This window comes from Theropithecus gelada, chromosome 14 (assembly GCF_003255815.1).
Source record: "Theropithecus gelada isolate Dixy chromosome 14, Tgel_1.0, whole genome shotgun sequence".
NCBI classification, from domain to species: Eukaryota; Metazoa; Chordata; class Mammalia; order Primates; family Cercopithecidae; genus Theropithecus; species Theropithecus gelada.
Genome location: NC_037682.1, coordinates 106,744,288 through 106,766,611, shown reverse-complemented (window position 1 = coordinate 106,766,611; position 22,324 = coordinate 106,744,288). Strand labels below are relative to the sequence as shown.

At 43.9% G+C, this 22,324-nt stretch overlaps 1 protein-coding gene across 7 annotated transcripts in view; it reads left to right on the top strand.

The window, feature by feature from the left end:
* The window catches only part of CADM1 (cell adhesion molecule 1), a 337,360-nt gene extending 315,652 nt beyond the window's left edge, over positions 1 to 21,708 (top strand). For 4 of the 7 annotated variants that reach the window (XM_025356084.1, XM_025356083.1, XM_025356082.1 and 1 more), the window contains 2 exons: positions 12,213 to 12,344; positions 14,364 to 17,339. In XM_025356084.1, coding sequence (XP_025211869.1) covers positions 12,213 to 12,344; positions 14,364 to 14,482 — 251 coding nt within the window. In that variant the 3' untranslated portion in view covers positions 14,483 to 17,339. Of the gene's footprint in view, positions 1 to 99; positions 154 to 12,212; positions 12,345 to 14,363; positions 17,340 to 21,303 lie in introns of those variants that run through there. The other 3 variants (XM_025356081.1, XM_025356078.1, XM_025356085.1) reach the window with 2 other exon arrangements.
* The last annotated feature ends 616 nt before the right edge of the window (positions 21,709 to 22,324 follow it).

Genomic DNA, 22,324 nt, shown 5'->3' with positions numbered 1-22,324 from the left:
TTGGCTCATGTTTTTAAAGAAATTCATCCTCAGTTCTTAAGTGTTTTGTTTATGTCCCTCGAGGAATGAAAAGAAAAACGATTTGTTTTTACTTGTAAGGCCTTACTCAGTTGCCCAATTCCGCAGAAGAACTGGACAGTGAGGACCTCTCAGGTAAGGGCTAGTCATTAGGTAAGGCACTGCAGTGTCCAACCTGTGGGTGCTCTATCCACTTCTACAAAATGGCCATTTGGTTTGCTGAGCAATCAATGTGGATTTTGAGACTAACAAAAAAACAAATTTTTATCAATACTGTCTTCCTCCCTGGTCACCCACCCACCTGTTTTCTCTGTGGCAGTGATATTTATATTTCAGAATGGGAACAATTAATGCAAGAGAGGACAAGTTACCTTTGGGATTGTACTAAAGCCACTCTGTTCAGTGGCTTCAAATAATGTTTATGTCCTAGATATATAATGTGTGGGGAGAAATTTTGTTGCATTACAAAGCAATTTAAGGATGTTGGATTATGTGACAAGATCTTTTTTTAAAAAAAACAAGCAACTCATTGCCTGCCTGCTTCTGTGGAGGGGACTAGAATAGCCATGTTGTAGTTATCTTCAAAGTCAGGGGTGGGGAAGGGCAGGGGGGAGCGGGCAGCAATTGTTTGGTCACACACCATGATGTAAACTAATTATCCACCTCAGACCTCTTTCACAGCACGCTGAGCTCTTGCAAAAGTAGGTTTCATGCTTGATTCCAGGATTTAGGTGTTACTAATCCAGAATAAGAAGCATATCCTACAACGGAGGGAGGGAGGGAGGAGATTTAAAGTGGTCAGAGCTAAACAATTATGTGAGCCTCCATGATATTGTAGGACTTAACTGCCAATCAGCTATAGCTTAAACCTTTCCCTCCGTCACTTAATAAGTTAGTAAGCAAGCCCCTTCTTGTTACTGCAGTGGAGAAATTAAGTCATAGGACCGTAGACACTTACTCAAGCCTATTGGAAAGAAAGATTCCTAAGGCGCTTTTACTGAAGTTCCCTTTAATAGTTGGCTGGTGAGGTGCAGTCCTTAACTATAAGTCTGACCCCAGTGAGAGAATAAGATAGTACTGCTCAATTTTTCAAAGTGCCATAGATTTATTGCCAACTACGTGCTTCTGACAAACCTCAGGAATATCTTCACTTTGCTGTTATGCAGCCTGTAGTTTGAGTTTAGCTGTTGGATTTATTTTTCTACAGACTGGAAGCTCCAGGAGGTCATGCTGGTTTTGTTCACTGCTGTATGCCTGTCATGTACTAAGTACCCAGTTGACACTTATTGGGTGAATGAATTTCCAAATTCTAATGTATAGATAAATAAATAGACAGCTGGCCCATCAAGAGAGTGTTTCACTTTTGCCACTTCTTTGTGGTGTAGTTGGAGAAGCTGCAAAAACATTTGCCTAGTGTTCTTTTAAAATAAGGGTGGATAAGTCCTTCTCACTGCTTAAAATGTGATGCTGGAAGTAAGCAATTTCTGCTTGCATTTCTGGTGACAGACAGCCTCAGTTCTGATTGACTGTAAAGAAAACAACTCTCTTAGACAGAGTAGCCCTGGCAATTGGATCTTCTCAAAGATCCTAAGAAAGCTGTAGGGTGTGTTGGCCCTGATTCCTCTTTGGCACAATAGCCAGACAAGGATCACTCAGATATGCAAAAGTCATTTTTCTCCTCTTTAGGAAAATGTGACTGAATCAGCCATCCACCCCTTCCACCAGCACCATCAATTAGGAATACTCTAGGCCTCAGCACTGCGCCATGTCAGATGGGTCCCTGCTGCAGTTCTATCAATCACCCAAGTCAGGAGCAATAAACCAACAACTGTTTGTGTTCCTAATAATTCGGTTAAATTAATAATTATGTTATCCCCTCCCCCACTCCCTCCAGGAACGCTGCAGTCATATATTGCTCGGGAGCCGTAAGTCATGTAGAACACTGATGAACTATCAGGCTGGGCCGGGCTGCCTTTGCATCTGGTTTGATGAACTAATCAAAAACTGATTAGCACCTTTGTTCAAAGGGGATGCTGATTAATCAATTACTATTGATTGTGAGCTTGGCTTCACTCAGCAGCCAAGAGATATCTGAAGGGAAAAAAAAACAACCAATAAAAATTGAGCAGCTGTCATAGTGTTTAAATTTATTAAAACAAAATACATTATTTTTATGAAGCTGTCTTGAAATGAGTCACTGAAGGGGAGCATATTGATTGAGAAAGGATGAACTTCTCAAATTTCTGTAGCCTAGAGACTGAATTCAATTATAATACAAGACAAACAGGTTAACACCCGTCTTAAACAGTCCATCAATAAATTAGAGTAGGTGTTGCACATTTAATGCTAAACTGTGGTAATGAATAATATCATCATCCATTCCCTGCTGCATCGGGGTAGAAATTTCATCCTTTCTATATTATGGATAAATGTTATGTACTCAATTTCCATCCAAATAATGATGGTCTCTCTTTTGTCCCCTTTGCCCCGACCTCCCCCACACACCAGTGCTACCTTCGTTAATGACAATTTCATAAGCAACATATGGTGCTCCATTCTCACCCAGCAAAGCAAGTTGCCCAGCTGATCCTCCTCTTTAATCTGCATAAAGAAATTATGCTCGCGTGTAGTTCAGTGATTTAATTATTGGCAGGCCTGGGGAGCTTATCCAGTTCTACTTTGAACCCTTTCATTTACTTTTTGGGTGTTAACTTTATTGATGATGGATCCATAAGAGTTTTGAATTGTTTTATCAATTACATCTGCTGTTTCCTGGTGACAGCTGGTGGTGATTGCCACCCATGTGGAATAGAATAGCTTTAAGCATATTTATCCTTCTATTTTATTTTAAAACTTTTTCAAAATGTCTCCAACTGCCTCTCTCCCTTCCGCAGTGGAGGGGCCTTGGGGAACTGTTTAGCGGAGTGAAGTGGTAAATATACAGTGTGCCAGAAAATGGCCTTCCAGCACAGTTCAAGAAGTGCATCAGTCTTCTGCTTTGGAAGCAAAGGCACTGACAAGAAATTCCAGAGCTGTCATGATTCCTCAAAACATGTTTTCAGCTCTTGCCCTACAAACAGGAAAGTGATCTGGAAAACTCCTGCAACATCTCCCTCACGATCCAAAAAAAAAAAGCATGGGCCTCAGAGGGCAATTCTAAATGGCTTTGCTAACCCTCATCAGGTGTTAGTAGGAATCTAGTTGAACCAACTGCAGTCCCCTAAATGGATTATACAAGAAACATGACTTCAAAATATAGCCTACATTTAGCTGGGCATGGTGACTCACACCTGTAATCCCAGCACTTTGGGAGGCTGAGGCAGGTGGATCACTTGAGGTCAGGAGTTCAGCCTGGCCAACCTGGCGAAACCCCAGCTCTACTAAAAACACAAAAATTAGCCAGGCACGGTGGCATGCACCTGTAGTCCCAGCTACTTGGGGGTGGGGGTGTTGACTCGGGAGAATTGCTTGAACAAGGAGGCGGAGGTTGTAGTAAGCCGAGATGAGGCCACTGCACTCCAGCCTGGGCAACAGAAAGAGACTCCATCTCAAAAACAAACAACAACAACAACAAAATCTACATTTCGATAATAGGAGCACTTAAAGGTCTTTTGATTTAGATTATCAGTCCTGGGGGAGGGGATATATGGCCTTCCAGTTACTAGGAGTGTCTTAAGTCCTGGCTAAACTTGCTTGAAATATATGTGAGAAACTGTCAGTAGCTGTACCATTTAGGGGAAACTCTTTCCTAACCCCCACATAAAGAGTGGCCCAGATTTGGCAAACAGGCTATTTTATTCCCTTGGTAGAGTAATGACAACAGTCATGATAATAAAATACTAAAAACCAGATGGGCTATATAGATATATTTAAGTTATGGCCCATAAATCTGAAGTGTGGCATGATATGGCTTGTATCTGTATCATACTTTGTAACTTAGAAAGCTCTTTCGCATGCTTCGTTTGATCTTTATTCATTCAACAAAATTATTTGAGCTCCTTGCGCTGGGCTCTGGGCTGGGCACCAGGGATGCAGCAGTGAACAAGACCAACAGGAGCTGGAGCTGCCGTGGCTTCCAGGAGCCAGGGCCCCTGCTCTCCTACGGCGACACGCTACTAAGGGAGACAGACTCAAAACACAAGTTAATCTTGGACAGTGACAAATGCTGTGAAACAATAAAACCAGATAAAGTGGAAGTGAGGGCTGGGCTGGAAGAAGGTGGAGGCCAGTTTAGAAAAGTTCACCAGGGAAGACCGTTGGGACAGGAAGACCCAGATAGATGAGAATGAGGCAGTTATAGAAGATTTTCATGAAAATCTCATGAGACTGTTAAGGAAGGGCTCTTAGTCTCCATTTATAAATGAGGAAACTGGGACCCAAACGGTTAAACGGTTTGCTTAGGAGATGGTGAGAAGTGAAGCATGGGTCTTCCTGGCTCTGGAGGAAATAGAGGAGTTTGGTTTGCAGGGGCCGCCCTTCCCCCTATGAAATCCACAGCTTGCTGTGTGCTGGGGCCTTTGGTAATCCTCTTGACCCTTTTGAATTCAGTGTGCGCATCCGGGAAATGAGGGGAAAGTCAGGCTCTCTACAGCCCATCAGGCATAGAGCAATGTGCTGACTAACCTGGGAAGATTTTTTTTCCCAGCATCAAATCAAGCTCTTTCTCCTTAAAGAAGACCTAAACTCTGCTCTGGTACCTCAGTGCTATTGTCCCACTGATTACTAAATTATGGGATCACTTAGGGTGACCCTAAGTGCCATGGGAAAGTGATGGCTGGAAAAGGTTAGACCATGTCAATTCCCTTTTAAAATTCAGTTTCATACAAGGCAGTAGACTGAAGAAATCACATTGAGTCCACGCCAGCTCACCCGCGACTTCCCCACGATGTGTTTGAACTGCATCCTGCTGCTGATCTTCCCCATAATCCAACATGCTCCTGTTTCCACCATGGGAAGGGAGGAGACCATCCAATGGGAACTTTTCCTCCAAAGTTAAAAAGTTGGCAGGCCACGGTGCAAAGTGCGAATTCTAGTTCTACAGGTTGGACACTGCTTTGGGGTGACTTCACCATATTCATTAATCCATCCTCCTCACACCCCCAAATGCCTGAGGTCCACTGAAGCATCTTTCTCCAGAGAGAGATTCTAGTGGGAAATGTATGTTTGGAAATACTTGACAATTGTCCTCTTTATCAGGCGTATATTCCTTTAAGGGAAACTCTGGTGTCATCCTCAGTGCCTTCCTGTTGCTTAAAGTGGAAAAGACGATCACATTTCTAAATCTGTGCTATCATGAGATGAACAGAGTGGACTCAAGCATGACTTCTGGTGTCTCTGGTGATGCTAAATGCCTTGGGAGAAATCTTGCATCCTGTTGGATCAAGTTATTTCCCCTCACGGTTAAATTAACTAAATCAAGGAATTTGAGAGGGGAAAAAAATCAACAAGAAAAATCCCAAAACACTTGTTTTCATATTTAGCTGACAATAGTATTTAATATCCTGATACTCAAATGGTATACCTGAATCGCAACTTGAATCAGACGGCCTTCAGCTGCCAGGCCCACAGCCTTGACCTTCATAAAGGACAGCTAGGCCATTAGTTACACAGTTTGTCAATTCTGTATAAATGAAAAGAAAGAACTTGGTGACTTCAACTCAGTAAGTGTTTATTGGGCATCTTACCATGTGTGGGTAATGCTAAGTATGCAGTACCATGCTTACCCCTAACCAACTGGTAATTATTTGCCTTGGGTCGGTGATAAGAACTGGAAAAGCCCTCCTTAGGCTCTAATACAGGAGATTTGAATTTGGCAAACATTGAGTCCCTATGATATGCCAAGCCCTGAGCCAGACAGGCACTTCCATTTTCAGGAAAACAGTGGCCACTCAAAGTGACCCTGTGAGGTACGTAATTGTACTCAGTGGCTCAGAGTGCCTCATTGACCTGCCTGAAGTCACAGAGAAAAGTAACTAATCTCAAGTTCTGTCCCAGAAATGACAGCAAGTCCAGTGCTCTTTCCAGTGGGCCATGCAGGAGATGAGCTCCTAGCTCAATCCTTGTTCAGGCCTGTTTCTGGAAAGCAAGGTAGCCAGTGATAGTCTAAGAGAGCCCTGAGTCCTGATCACTGAATAGTGACAAGGTACAGCCAAAGTCTGTGTGCAGTACTTCTAATTTAAATGAACACATACTGAGCTCTGGGTGGCACAATGAGGATGATCACTGCAGTTTTCCTTTAAGTAGCTTAACATAGCTTCTTCGAAACGTTAGTATAGATGCAGTTACATTGCTAGAATTGAATGCAGCTGACGTGTAGTATTAGATGCCTGGGATGCTATATGGGCGTCTTCATGATTTTCTTGCTTTACGTTTATTCCTTCTCGTCCACTTTCTAAGAAGACAGAAAAGAAAGGTTATGCTGCATAAAGGCTAGTGTGCTCCAATATATATTAACATCTTAATGGGAAAGCTGTGCATGTACTGTATACATTTACTACTCTCTGACAAGAGGGAATTAAATGTCAGAAGGATTTGTAGCATCTATAATTGAATTGGTGCTGAGAAAAGCAAATCTTAAAGAAGAATAACATATTAGGATTAGCAAATAATGTGGCATTTTGTCAGCGCATGCCATTCAGTTTGTTCCCCTTCAGTAATAAAGTTGTGCTTTTTAAAATGCACACTTATTTTTGTTGCCATGGACGGGAGCTACAATAGATGATGAGAATGGGTAGCTACATTTTTCAGATAGTGCCAGGTTTTCTTGAGTGTAATTTTTTTTTAGGTCAGATTATGGTTTTGCTTCAGATTTGGGAAATCCATTACCAGGCTTTTTCTTTCTTCCTAGCAAGAAGTAACAAATGACATCATAGTCAGTAAGCTCTCTCTCAGATAGACTAATCCCTACAACCCTAGGAATCTGGAGGCAGCATTTCCATTACAAACACCGGTTCTGAGAGTTTTTAATTAAACTGACTTGCCCAGCAAGATCCCCGCCCAGGAAAGAAACTACAACCGAGCCTCGTAACAGAACTGTTGCAAAACGTCAGCAACAATTCTTTTCCTCTAGTCATCCACGGATGGGGGAAGCACAGAACGCTGAGCATCTGAACTGTCCCTAAATAGAAGTAGGAGAACTAATATTAGAACCTCCCCATGGCTTAAATGTTAAAGATGAGAGATAAGGTAGTTTATGACCTATGAAAAGAGTTAAAGTGTGCGTTTAAGCACCATGTTGCTAAATGTGCCTTACAGTCTGAGCCAGGGATGTTGGAGATGTGAGGGTGACCCAGTGCAGTGTGGCTGTCATGCCTCATGCTGCATGCTTTATTGTGTATCACTGTGTCACCCTTCACTCCTCCTCAGAAAGCTTGGTGTCCTTTTGGCAAAAAGACTGACCTTGGACTCTGTGTAGCTGAGGGCTTCAGGGCGGGCAGGCAGCAGTTGCAGTGAAGGTTCCGCTCAGTGAGTCCTTCTGCCAAAGTCCCTATTTGCCAGGAGCTTGTCTAGGATGTACTAGCCACTCTCCAGTTATCCATGGATCCCTGCTTTGGCAGCAGAGCCTTCTAGGCTTATCACAGATCCATGATTATGGCATTTGCATGGCGGTTTATGCTACACATCTCATGCCAGGTGGTAAAGTAGCCATAGAAACCAGGATCTCTTGCAGAGCCCTGTTTAATACAGGCAGCATGGCTGCCAGAGTGCTGCGTTTAAGACGACTCTGGCAAGGAGGTTGAGGAGTGAAAGCAAGTAGAGAAAGAAAAGTCTCCTAGGAGGGGAAGGAGGCTGAAGTTTCACTAGCGGTCACCTTTCTTGTCAGGCCCTAGGGAACTACTGCCTTTAGAACTTCCCCCTTCATATTGCCCATGAGGAGTGGATCGGGCCAGGTCAACTGGCCCAAGGTAAAGAAATCTGAGCAGTTTGGGGCATCACTCTTGGGAGTTTCTTTGAAAATTTTCTGTCCCACAATTTCTAAGATGCTAAAGCGAGCCCAGGGTTGTTGAAGCTGTGACCCAAGCAGTAGTGGCCAACTTAACATTCTGCAAGCAGCTTGTAAACTCTCACCTGGAGCCAAGTTGTTTCAGCTTTTTGCCAAAAGAAAAGCTAACTCACGAATACTAAACAGCTCATGATTTATCTGTCACACTTAGAGCCATGGAAGTGACTGCAGGATGGGACAGGACAGGCAGGGAGGGTTGTATCACAACCGTGAGCTGTCAGGAGCACCTCTCTGGAACTGCCGCCTGCCCACCCTGAAGCCCCCGGCTGCACAGAGTCCAAGGTCAGTGTCTTTGCCAAAAGGACACCAAGCTTTCTACCTCTGAGGAGTGAAGGGTGACAGAGTGATACACAATAACGTTCACAGGGTTCATCTGCGAGTCAGAATCATTCAACGACTAGGCCTAATTCACCTGAGGTCACATGTGAAATGATTTGGATGAGATTCTTAACTCCAGTTGAACTGTGTTATGTAATCGTGCTTGGTTCTTTGAGGCTGGAATGACCTTTATGCTGTAACCATTCACCAAGCAAAAATATGGCTTTACTTTTCAGGATGATGAGGCAGAACTTAGGCCCAGAAACACCTGTTACTAGTAAGAGGAACACTTGTAGCCTCTTAGGGAACAAGAAAACGTGACTTTCTAAACCGAAGTGATATCCATATGCCTGAGCATCAGGTGTGTTTAAAAGTGCTTTCCACTCCCACATTTATTTTTCAATTGACAAGCTGGGGGCAGCTGTAGAATCTGCCTCTGGTTTCCTTGCCCACCCGATACAGAAAATGAGCCGGGAATCTGAAGAGGATGTCCCCAGGAAAGCCAGCACTTCGTGGGACCTGAATGACGGGGTCTGCACCCTACAGGACCAGGATCTGTGGCTCATGGGGAAACCCATAGCTTTGTCACTAAGAAGTCATTTATCATGGAATTGGTCAGAGTCCTTGCCTTGGGAATGGAAGGAAAGGTCAAGCAGCTGACAGACTTTGTCGGAGCCATGCTTCTGTTAGTGCTCAGTATTTCCTTACGTTTCTGGTTTTCGTGCGACTCCAGTAGCCCAGTGCCCTCCTGGGCGGCATCTTGCAGGGCTGCTTCATGTCATGAGTGCAGCACAGCCCGCAGGTGCAGGCAGCTCACCCCGGCCCTGCTGCCTTGAGCCAATCCATAGCATTATGAACACTCCCCCACCCTCCCCACACGTGGAAATGAAAGAACGGACTGAGATGACTCCAGAAACAGCTCTGCTTTTCATAGGGAAGGCCAAGACAGAGGCACTCAGTGAACAGGCACAACTCTATTAACACCTCCCACGTAAACCCAGGAGGTGGGAGTGGGGGTGGGAAGAGGCGTGAGGCGCTCGTAACCAGCAGTGCTCCCTGTAAATTAAACATCAGTTACCTTCTGTGTCCATCTGCAGTAATTGAAGGCAGGAGAAATGTCTTGGTGATTAACTGGTGGTAGTAAACTTTCTGATCAAAGTGAGTATCAGAAGATAGCTGGAGAGATTACCCTTATAAATAAGTATCTGTAAAATATGCATGTCCTTGAGGGTGGGGAAGGTAACTAGAAGATCTAAGGTTCTAGTTTAATTTGGGCAAAGTGCAGGGGAAAATAGCAACACTGAGCATATTTAGCTCAAAGTTCATGGAGGGCAAAGGTCAAGTAAGGAGTTTTGGCTCAAGAAATTAATCTCACAGATACATACCTTGTGAGATCTTTTTGTTTGGGGGAGGTTTTTGTTTTTCTTTGTCACAGAGCCTCTCTCTCTGTCTCTCCCCTCCCCCCTCCTCCCTCAGGCTTCCAGAATATCCCTTTGTCTAGGCATGGAGAGGAGGTGGTTTATTAAGAGTGGACAAGAGTGCCTTCCCCTAAATGGGTTCGAACTGTCCTGGACAGCTTCTCGAAGCTTCTCTCTGTTCTCAGTCTTCCTAGAACCTCTCTTCACCTCTTGCCTCTTGTGCCTAACTTTCCCCTGTCCTCAATGTCTAGTCTCACTTCAATTTTAAGACATACAGAGTTCGTCGAAAGACATAAATTTTAATAGGTCTGAGGCTCATGGCCATTGGAGATGAGTTAATTCTCATTCTCACAAAATTCCCTGTTTTGACAGCTCCCTAAGGAAAACACAACTTGCTGGCTTTTCTGTTACTCTTTTGCATGTGTGCAGTCGGAGTGAACATCTCCAGTGTGTCAAGCGCCCTCCTCCAGCAGACACCCCGTGTCCAGCAGCACCCTACGGGGAATGCTCCCCTTCAACGAGCTCTGTCGTTTCTAAAAAGGAAAAAAAAGAAAAAAGAAAAAAAAAAAAACAACAACGAAAAAAAACCAACTTCCCTTGGCTGAGTTCTGCCTTGTTGAAATGACTTTCAAGACAATGGGGGCTGTAGCATCTGCGGTCGGCAACACTTTTGGCTGAGGAGGGAGATTCCTCTCCACCACGTTTCAAGTTGAGCTTATTAGACACGTTGCTGGAGGGGCTCGCTCAGCTCGGAGCGGGCTAATTGGCTGCAGTGCACTCTGCCTCCAACCCAGCTCCCTTCTCCAATTAAACTCCCATCATCCTGTTGTCCTAGGCGACCTGCTGCTGCCTCTGATTTGGCATTTCTGTTTGGGTTTGGGTTTTGGTTTTTCTGTAGTCCTTTCAAAGATAACTTAATGAAACACTTTAAATACTCCATTTTAAAATTTAAACTCTTTTAATTAAAGCACTTTTCATGGAACCCTCAGTCACGAGTTATTTCCCCACATCCTTCAGTACTTAATCTCAGAGCAGAATTGGAAATATCGATAGAAAGTGTAAATCATGCCCTCCTGCCGAAAGCGTTGTATCAGGTTTCGGCTCAAAAGAGCACCATTACCTTTAGCTGTCACGGATCTGTACACTTGATCGATAAACTTCAAATATTATTAGAGGTGGAGGCTTCAGAGATTTGCTCTGTTCTTTGGAGAGAGACAGAGATAAATCTTTCTTAAAAATTGACTTGAATTTGCACTCTCAGTCTTCCTGGTGAAATGCATTTCTCTTAGGCGTCCAGCAACTGCAAGGGGGACAGATTTATAGGCCATGTGCTTCTTGTACTGAAAGATTCAAATGGTAAATCCTTCACATATGACTTCACAAATCATGTAAAGTTAAAAGATTTTTACCGTTTCTGTTGCTGCTGTGCTTAAATTGTAAGGTACAGCTAGTAAATCATTTTAATGGAGGTGTCGTACTTGACTCAATAAAAAAAAAAGACAATGGTTTAGCTTCCACTCCAAAATGTTAATGTATTAATCAACAGGAGAATAATTGTTTTTTACTGCATTATAAATCTCGGATGCCATTAGGATTTCAGCAAGGGGGTGATGTAGCCACATTCCTAAATTAAAATTGTTTACACTACCATACATCCATTCTGCATCGCCATAGCTCATTCTGGGTTCATTTTGGAGTTGTTCCCCAGCCAAACATGTCGTTCCTCAGTCGGAAGAAGACATCCTGAGGGAGTGATGCTTATAAAGGAAAATTAATTGCATTGCAAGGTGTTAAATAAATAAAATAAAAACCGTCGGTGGCAATGGACAATTATTCCTTGCTGTCTCTTTTGAAATAGGTTTTTAGGTTTTAAATTGAGGCTTACTCCCTCGTACATCCTAAATGTAGCAAGCCTGTCATTTGTCTTTAGTCTTATAATCCTTGTTTTATCTCTAGGCAGCTGTGGCTTTTGAGCACCTTACTTTTCCTATGCATATCCCTGATCTATCAGGGAATAAAAGTCATTGGGCATCTATAGAAAGATGCTTTATCTTCCTGTTGCCTAAAGGTGTCATTCAGAGCACCCTCAAATAGTCAGGTCAGCCTCGTTAATTAGGCTCTGCAACTGGATACAGATCGAGTGGACGCCAAGACTAGTTCAGGGCCGGATAGACTATTTCTTCCTTCCCTGCCTCCCTAAGCTTGTTCCACATGCATTAACCCTCCTATGCTGCTTATCATGAAATTGCCTTGTGGGGAGAACAGATCAATTCAGCACTGGACAGGTCAGCCTGTTCCCTCAGTGTAACTTCAGTGTAACTTGATCCATCTCACTTGTTCTCTCTGACTCCTCCATTAAAAAGAAGGTGACCCTCTGACCCTGGAGACAGTGTCGCCAGGGCTTCTGGTGCCTTGTAATAAACTCTACATCCCTATTCCTCTTCTGATTTCAACAGATTCCCGAGCAGGTGAAGAAGGCTCGATCAGGGCAGTGGATCATGCCGTGATCGGTGGCGTCGTGGCGGTGGTGGTGTTCGCCATGCTGTGCTTGCTCATCATTCTGGGGCGCTATTTTGCCAGACATAAAGGTAAGCAAGGCTTCAGCAGGCAGGAGCAGCGTGTCCCCACAGCTTCTGCCTTTGAGGACTTTACGCGGTTGTCCTTGGTAGATAATTTGATATATGTGGCCACACGGCCTATCTGATTCCTGAAACTGGAAGGGAAAAAAAAAACCAGAAATCTTAGCAGCCGCTGATTAGGACTCTGGGAGTTGATGAGTAGCACTCCTTGATTCGGATTTTCTCTAACTATAAAGCTCTGTAGAGTTGTTATTCTGCCATCCATAATTGGGGATAGATGAAAAATGATAGAGGCTGGTGTGCAAGATGTGGCATGAACCCCCAAAGGATAAACATGGAAAAGCCACATCCACAACCTGTTTTCTGGGAGGCAGAGGATTTCCCCCTGTCCCCTGTCCCCAGACTCTGTGTAAGCTGGTCACAATGGCTCTGCCTTAGTTTGATGTGCCCAGGTTAAAGACAATTTTTTTGCCTTAAAAGCCGCATAAATATGTATTTTTAAAATTATCAGTGCAATTGATTTAAATTGCCATTAATCATCACACTTATCAACTGTGCAGTCTGGATGGGCAATCATCTTTTCCAATGCCCCTCCTCTCTGCCCCATGCTGCTCTGATCCTCTTCTCCCCTCTTGGTAATTTATTCTTCCTTTTCTTTGTCCGCCCCTGTCTCTCTCAGTTACTTTTCTCAAGCACTGTGCAATGAGCTTACAGGGTTTTCTAGGTGCTTGCATACTGCTTGACTGTTGAACTTGGGTTTGCGGGAAGGTCCCTTGAGCACAGCAGTGGAGGTCTAAGGTACATTAGCACCTTTAGGATACAGAGTGCCTGTCTCAAGCATAAAACAGTTTAGGACGATCAGAGCTGTCCATACTTCGCCCTCTGCCCGCACTCAGGAGGCAGTCTGTGTGGCCAAGAACTCCCAGCCTCTCGGTGGTAAGCTTGATAGAGACAGGAGGTAAGGCCAGAGAGCAGGGCAGCGTCTGAGCGGCAGCTGTGAAGGACCAGGGGAGGGGAACATGTGTGTCACTCTACAGCAAGAAAAAAGGATACCGAGAAGCGTTTGACCACTTGCTTTCTCAGATTTGTCACTTTGAAAACCTGAAAATATAGCAAATGTCTCAATCTTTTTAAATAGAAGACTCTTCAGGAATACAGTATGTAACGGGAGGAAGAGTATTTGATTACGGCAGGCAGTTTAAGTTCTACCTGTATAGCATACTGAGGTGCAGTCTTTGTCGTTCTCCATGTAAACTGTTGGGATCTGGTGATAAGAGTGTCCCCAACTTTGTAACGTCTGTCTATTGTCATTATAAAGTGGCTGTGCCAATTAGCAAATCCATGAATCCGGGTCCAGGCTAGAGTTACATGATGAGAGAGACTCCCTTGCTCATTAAGACAGATCCGAAACCTTGATCCCAGCCATTATAATGTCAAATTCTTTCTCAATCTGGAACCTCACTCTGAAATGGAAGACATAGAAAAATCAAACATACTTGTGCAAGTTCAAGCACATTCTCACCTATGGGTAGGCAATCACGATTCATATAGACAGGGGACTGTGGTTCAAATAAATGAGTTGAGATGACAACAGAAGCATCATCAGGGCCCTAATTCATTTATTGGCTAATTGCTCTTCCTTGCTTTGGTCTTTAACCATGTACGTGCACGTATCTGGTCATTGGTCATTGGTGTTTACTGTTTATACATTAGTCAGCAGCTCTCCAGCTTTCTGCATTTTTAGCTCCCACTCACGTCTTCTTCTGCTGACATCCTCTGGTCATAATCACTGCTCTAATGTCTCATTTGCTGAATTATATCGCAGCGGTTCAGTTGGAGTGGTGCCTTTGGAACCCCCGGATCCCCATTTGTCTCACCCACCCCGCTCTCTTCTTCCAATTGTTTTTTCCCCTCTGCTGCCTGCACACCACTTCGGCTGATGATGGCCATAAAGCAAGTTGCCATCTCTGTACCACTTTACACAGAGGCCATCAGACAGTCACGGTGCTTTACCCCTTCATCTTTCAGGTACATACTTCACTCATGAAGCCAAAGGAGCCGATGACGCAGCAGACGCAGACACAGCTATAATCAATGCAGAAGGAGGACAGAACAACTCTGAAGAAAAGAAAGAGTACTTCATCTAGATCAGCCTTTTTGTTTCAATGAGGTGTCCAACTGGCCCTATTTAGATGATAAAGAGACAGTGATATTGGAACTTGCGAGAAATTCGTGTGTTTTTTCATGAATGGGTGGAAAGGTGTGAGACTGGGAAGGCTTGGGATTTGCTGTGTAAAAAAAAAATGTTCTTTGGAAAGTACATTCTGCTGTTTGACACCTCTTTTTTTGTTTGTTTGTTTGTTTGTTTGTTTAATTTTTATTTCTTCCTACCAAGTCAAACTTGGATACTTGGATTTAGTTTCAGTAGATTGCAGAAAATTCTGTGCCTTGTTTTTTTGTTTGTTGCGTTCCTTCCTTTTTTTTCCCCCTTTGTGCACATTTATTTCCTTCCCTCTCCCCCCAATTTTGGATTTTTTCCAAAATCTCCCATTTTGGAATTTGCCTGCTGGGATTCCTTAGACTCTTTTCCTTCCCTTTTCTGTTCTTGTTTTTACTTTCTTTTGTTTATTTTTGTGGTAACTGCTTTCTGTTCCAAATTCAGTTTCATAAAAGGAGAACCAGCACAGCTTAGATTTCATAGTTCAGAATTTAGTGTATCCATAATGCATTCTTCTCTGTTGTCGTAAAGATTTGGGTGAACAAACAATGAAAACTCTTTGCTGCTGCCCATGTTTCAAATACTTAGAGCAGTGAAGACTAGAAAATTAGACTGTGATTCAGAAAATGTTCTGTTTGCTGTGGAACTACATTACTGTACAGGGTTATCTGCAAGTGAGGTGTGTCACAATGAGATTGAATTTCACTGTCTTTAATTCTGTATCTGTAGACGGCTCAGTATAGATATCCCACGCTGTCCAGAAAGGTTTGGGGCGGAAAGGATTCCTCCTTTTTCCATGCCCTAAACAGACCTGACAGGTGAGGTCTGTTCCTTTTATATAAGTGGACAAATTTGAGTTGCCACAGGAGGGGAAGTAGGGAGGGGGGAAATATAGTTCTGCTCTGGTTGTTTCTGTTCCAAATGATTCCATCCACCTTTCCCAATCGGCCTTACTTCTCACTAATTTGTAGGAAAAAGCAAGTCCATGTGTTGTGCGAATGACTGAATGGGACAGGGTTGATTTTTTTTTTTTTTTTTTTTTTTCCTTTGTGCTTAGTTAGGAAGGCAGTAGGATGTGGCCTGCATGTACTGTATATTACAGATATTTGTCATGCTGGGATTTCCAACTCGAATCTGTGTGAAACTTTCATTCCTTCAGATTTGGCTTGACAAAGGCAGGAGGTACAAAAGAAGGGCCGGTATTGTTCTCACACTGGTCTGCTGTCGCTCTCAGTTCTCGATAGGTCAGAGCAGAGGTGGAAAAACAGCATGTACGGATTTTCAGTTACTTAATCAAAACTCAAATGTGAGTGTTTTTATCTTTTTACCTTTCATACACTAGCCTTGGCCTCTTTCCTCAGCCTTAAGAACCATCTGCCAAAAATTACCGATCCTCGCATGATGGCAGCCATAGTGCATAGCTACTAAAATCAGTGACCTTGAACATATCTTAGATGGGGAGCCTCGGGAAAAGGTAGAGGAGTCATGTTACCATTTACATGTTTTAAAGAAAGAAGTGTGGGGATTTTCACTGAAACGTCTAGGAAATCTAGAAGTAGTCCTGAAGGACAGAAACTAAACTCTTACCATATGTTTGGTAAGGCTCCAGACTCCAGATAACAGTCCCTATGGAAAGAAGGCATCAAAACAGATAGATCTATATATATATATAAATATATATTCTATTACATTTTCAGTGAGTAATTTTGGATTTTGCAAGGTGCATTTTTACTATTGTTACATTATGTGGAAAACTTATGCTGATTTATTTAAGGGGGAAAAAGTGTCAACTCTTTGTTATTTGAAAACATGTTTATTTTTCTTGTCTTTATTTTAACCGTTGATAGAACCATTGCAATATGGGGGCCTTTTGGGAACGGACTGGTATGTAAAAGAAAATCCATTATCGAGCAGCATTTTATTTATCCCTCTCCTATCCCTAGGTACTTAACCAAGACAAAAAGCCACAATGAACATCCCTTTTTCAATGAATTTTATCATCTGCAGCTCTATTCCGAGCCCTTAGCACCCATTCTGACCATAGTATAATCATATCAAAGGGTGAGAATCATTTAGCATGTTGTTGAAAGGCTTTTTTCAGTTGTTCTTTTTAGAAAAAAAAACAAAAACAAAAACAAAAAAAATCACACCATTGCTCACAGAATTGGCATCTCATTTTTGGGACCTCCCATCTTTCTGTTTTGAAAAGTGTACAGTAGTGCAGTGTTCCTGATGTAACTTTATGGCTTACAATGTTGACATGTCTCAGGTTCCTGTGTTTCGATTGGTGTTTTCCGTCTCAGGTAGATTGCAAAGTGTAGGCCCCACACATTGGAAAAAAATAATAATAAAACAAAGCAAAAACAGGAAATTATGGATTTTAGTTGTATATTGGTTTATGTATTTTTTCTTAAGTATACAGTGCACTGTTTGAAATGTATTGTTGAGTATTACTTTGTACAGGTTGATCACTTTTTTTAGAGTGAAGAAAGAACAAACTTGTTTTTTGTGTTTTTTAAAGGAATATAAAATAATGAAGGATGTATAATTGATGCCAAATAAGCTTGTTCTTTAGTCACACCGACGTCTTATTTTTCCCTTTAGGCCAGTTCTGTTTTTAAGGTGTACATGGACAATGTTACAGTGTAAGAAACTCCATATCCATATGTTCCCATTCGCATTTTGTATTGGTTCATGTATACCATTTTTACAAAAAAAAAAAGAAAAAAAAGAAGTACTATAAAATATCTGTCTTCTTAATAAAAAAAATTAATGTTACGAAGTGATCCTTTAATCTCTTTATGGACTTCTTATGGACGCCGAGTGAGAGAAGAGATGGGCCTCTGGTCCCAGCTTCCTCCTTAGGACCTTGTGCGGGGCCAGGAGCGCTGGCAGTAGATGCCAGGACATGCTGCCAGCTGGGTTGCTGGGGGCCGCACTCTCTTTCCTTCTCCGCTCATCCTTCCTGTCCTTGTTCTCTTCCCCACTCAGTGGACAGGTGAGCCAGGTGCCGTGCCGTGGCTGAGTCTGGGCTCCCACGTGGACTCAGCGATTTGTGCAGGTGTGCGAGCTGTGGTGGCGGGCCCGCCGGAACAGGCTGCTCCCGTGGATGTGTCTCCCGCACTCATCCCCTCTCTCACCGCCCCCCACCCTCACCAACTTCCCTGTGTTGGCTGCTCCACCTGTCTCTTACTTCGGGAGTTTGTGTCTTAACAATGCATTCTGCCTTCTTCATTTAAAGTTCTCTCTCCTTTCACAAAAGAAGACGTGAGCTGTGGAAGACTGGCTTGGCTGCCTGCAGAAGATTGTTCTCACTTGCTGTTTAGGTTGCTGAGACTTCCAGGCCTGGGTAGACAGTAGGATTTGCTTTGTTGTCATCGTCCTTGCCTTGCAGGCTGAAGTGAGCAATGACTTACACTTCATGGTGGCTGATCTTATAAATGCGCAGATAATGTCTGGCCAGGCCCAAAGTGCCCTTTTCCCATCACCCTCCAGCTGTGGTTGAGTTCCCCTTTTCTCCCTTGGCCATGTCATGGGGAAAGTTCCATAGGAAAAGCAAAGGTAAGCTCCAGAAAGGCTGAAGGCTGTGCATCTCCCCTTGGGCCACTTCCATCCTAGCCTGGTCTCTTAAAAAAAAAAAAAATCAGTTAATCAGATATGCAGTTATTGAGCACCTGCTGTATGTCCAGCATGGTGAGGGATGCAGAGAAATATAAGGCGGTCTCTGGAGGCCAAGCGGAGTATCAGCTACATCACCTGAAAACATGAAGTGCCCCTGAGCCATGGGTGCCCCACCGAACACAGAGAAGCCCAGAGAGTGCTATGGGAATTTTCTGGAGAAGAGAAATCAGTGAAGGCTGGTGAGTCCCCAGACAGGTTCACGCAGGAGCTGGGACCCCAGCTGGATCTTAAAGGATGGTTTCGTGGAGAAGGAATGTGAGTCAAAAGTACAGAGGGCAAGAAGCCCAGCCAGCCTGCTGATGTGTATGGGGAGAAGAAAGAAATCAGTTCTGTGTGCGGGGTGGGATGGCTCTTGTGGCTGTACTAAAAAGTCCAGGCAGAGGAGTCGAGACCTCAGCGACCTCTCCCAGCCTCTGCTGGAAGGCAAGGAGCAGTGGGGAGTACTCATTCATTGCATCTCTATAAAAAGACCCAGAGAGATAGAATAGAATAAGGATCAAAAGTGCACACTAGAGTGAGGCTGCCTGCATTCAGATCCCTGTCCCACCATGTAGCAGTGAAACCTCCAGTGAGTAGCCCAGCCTACCTGGCTTCGGTCTCCTGCTCTGCAAGGTGGACATCACCATAGCCTCGAAGGTTGTTGGGAGAGATCAGTGAGATATGCAGTCAGCGCTCAGCCAAAAAGGTGTCAGGCACACACTATGCGTTCATTACATGTCAGTCACAGGATAGAGGCAAACGGTGACTAAAAAGGCAGGGCTTCGAAGAAGTGGTCACTACTCAGGGAGCTCTGCGGGCTCCTGTGCATATAGACACATCGTGCCCTTGCGAACCACGACTTAGAAGGTTTAATGACTCTTTTCTCTTCACCATTCATTAGCAGACTTATTCCAAGCCACGTGGCATGCAGTATGTGTAGTCTCCCCACCCCTCTCCCTCTTGTCTGCAGCATGAGGCTCCAGGTTTAGCTGTACCCTACAGAAAAGGATCCCAGAAGTTCCTTGAGCTGAGGCAAACAGGAGGTGGTGATGACTGCTGCACATTTACCTTTCGAGCTCCACAGGGTATGCAAATGAAAAGGTGCTAGAAGCAGTCCCCGCTCAAAGGATCTTGATAAGTTACCGGCTCCTTCATTTGAGAAGACTGTGTACGAGAGTGAAAAAGGCCTTCGTTTCCTCCAGAGAGTCTTCACAAATGTTTTGGCCTGGCATTCTCCAAATACATCAACTGGAACCCTGAGGTGATATGCGGGTGTTAATTGGTGCAATCTTTCACTGTCCTCTGTCTACTTGAAATGTAATTCTTGTACCGCTGTGGACTTACTCCATGGAGAAATGCTCCTTTGATTCTGTCAACCAGAGCCTCAAAGAAACCATGCAGCCACCCTGCTACAGGTAGACAGACCCTGCTTAAGTGAGGGTATCTTTGTTTTATTATAAAATCATGCCCAAGATTAACACGCCATTTTGCCAGGATCCCAAATACCCAGCCCTTTGTCATGAAGAACTGGCAGCCAAATTCCTTCAGGGTGAAATCTGTATTCACAGCCAGACATGTATAGTTTTTGAACCACTTGGATGTCCTGGCCCCCTGTACAGGAGAAGAAAGAAGGGACTCTTGGCCGTCATCCATGACCTTGTGGGTCAATACCATATTAAAGTCCCTGGCAGGCATGCGGTAGTCACCCAGCAAGTATCAGATGATTAAAGGGAGAATAGTCCAGCACTTGGCTGCGTGAGCCTTACATTACACTTAATCTGAATGGGCCACCGATGCTGTATTTCAAACCTTGATGTTTGCATGTTCATCCTTATTACAGGTAGCTTTCAGGTTGGCCTTGAAGAGCCAAGCCAGCCAGTCCTGAGTTTAGACCTATTGGCCCCATCACTCTCTAGGACCCACTGGAACAGTATCAGGGAATATCATTTTGGGTAATGGCCAAGCAAAGCCTTAGTATTGCTATCATATATTGTGAGGGGCCTTCAGAATGCAATATGGCGTATTTTTAAAATGCAGACCATAGTCCTTGCCTTATTTGTGTGTATCTCAAAATGTTGAAATATGCCTCTAACAGGAACTGCAGGATTCAGTGCCCCCCCCAGCACTCTCACATCATTACACATGAGCATCCCTGAACTGAGACTTGAAAGCAAGAATCTTCTCTGTTTTCAAGTCTTCCAATCCTGAGCTTCCAGGCTCATCAGTACACAGGAAACTTTGTTTTGTTTTTTATGTTTTTTTTATTTTTTCATTCCCAAATAAACATAAAATGTCTACTGCCCCTGGTGGTCAGTGCTGGGAAATACAACTCGAGCCTTGCCTGTTGAAATGCAGAATTCATTCCAACAAGGAACCTGACATTGTCTACTGCTTTTTCTCTCACATGCATGCACACCTACCTGCGCCTCCCATTTTACTCCCTCCTAATCCTTCAAAGTGTTGATCTGGGGAACGTGAGAACCACTACTGAGGGGCAAATCAACCGGTTCTCTAGGCCCGGGACCTCAGCTGCCCTCCAGACATGCACAGGTTCACAGTCATATTTCAGAGGTGACCGCCTCAAATCTTCCTTAACTGCTATCTTCTCAGGTTAATTAATCACCAGGCTTAAACTTGCTGTTACCAGCAGGAAGTCCATCCTGAAGTCAGCAATGTTACAATTGCATCTTCTAATACTGTTTATCCTGCATTAGTGTTTACTTAGGGGGAAAATTGATCCATAATTGATATTTCAGTCTTCCAGAGCTGGTGTTGGAAAAGCCTAACGCAGGCCTTTAATAGCAAGCAAATATTTAAATCCCTTAATGGTTGCTGAATATTGAAATGTGTGACTTTATTACTCTTTTTGGTTTGTTTTCTCTGTAGTTGTGTATTTCATCGTTTAAACTTGCAATGGATGCTGGCAAGCTCAAGTCTAGCTAATCCACAAAAGCTGTTTGCCCAGACACAGCAGACCTGATTAAAAAGTATTGCTATGGAAGGGAATCTTCAGCGCTAATCAGTCTCTGTTAGCTAGTGACAAAATTACTATCCATCTCTCTCTCTCTCTCTTTCTCTCCCTCTCTCTAGGCCTGTTTTCTCTAACCTCCTCTCCCAGAATAAAGTGATGAGGGCAGCTATAGTGTTGCAATTAGGAACATGAATCTTTTATCGTTTGGACAAGGAAGGGAAAATGCCATTACTGTCAACTGAAATGTCCTACTTGGGTTTTTTGCTCCTACTTCCCTGCCAAAGCCCATTGCTGCTGCTGAAAGTGTATAACATTCACAGCTGTTCTTGATGACTTGATTCTTAACACAGCCAGAAATGTAGCCCGGGAGATGCTTAAGACAGTTTATGGAAAATAATAGATTTCCTTGCAGAGACACCAATGCATCGAGAAGGGCCTTGAGTCATGTTAGCCCCAGCCAAGATCACCAATTTTCTCTCTATCTGGCTTCAGTTACAAAGGCTATTGCTTAAAAAAAAAAAAAATGCAGGCCCTTTTGAATTCTCTGTGTTTTCCTGGTTGGTTTCCATCAGCACCCACAAGTCTCTGGCTATGGCGCCCTTTGTCTCACCACCCACCTGCAGCAGCCGTAAGACCTGAAAAGAAGCCATGCCTACAGAAGTGGAAATAAAAGGATGCTACTGAGGGGAGAAGAAGAGCTCCCAGGAAAGCCACCCGATGAGAGCTGAGACTAGGTCTACCATCAGCTGGGTGCTCCAGAGACAGACGGCTATGTTGAAGGCCACCCCTACAGTCCTAGCACAAGGGCAGGGTCCTTCCCTCCCTGTGTGGCATCCCCGCGTGGCCATGAGGAATGTCAAGAAGTGGTGTAGTTAGTTCCTCTAGCCTCATCAGTGTGCCCTGATCACTCTCAGACCCAACCCTTAGTTAGGAACCTCTGGGATTGGCACTCCCTTTGGCAGGTAAAAGGGAGTGGCTTCCCAGTCACAAATATTGGGAAGGATGCAAGAATGAAACAGCAAACAGTGCCTCACAAGGTTGCAGCTTTCAGACTCTTTCTGCAAAAGCATGTCAAAAGCCATGTGTCTCTGCCCCACCGTGTCTCCCCAGTCGTGCCTGGAAGTAAAGGTTGGAAGATAC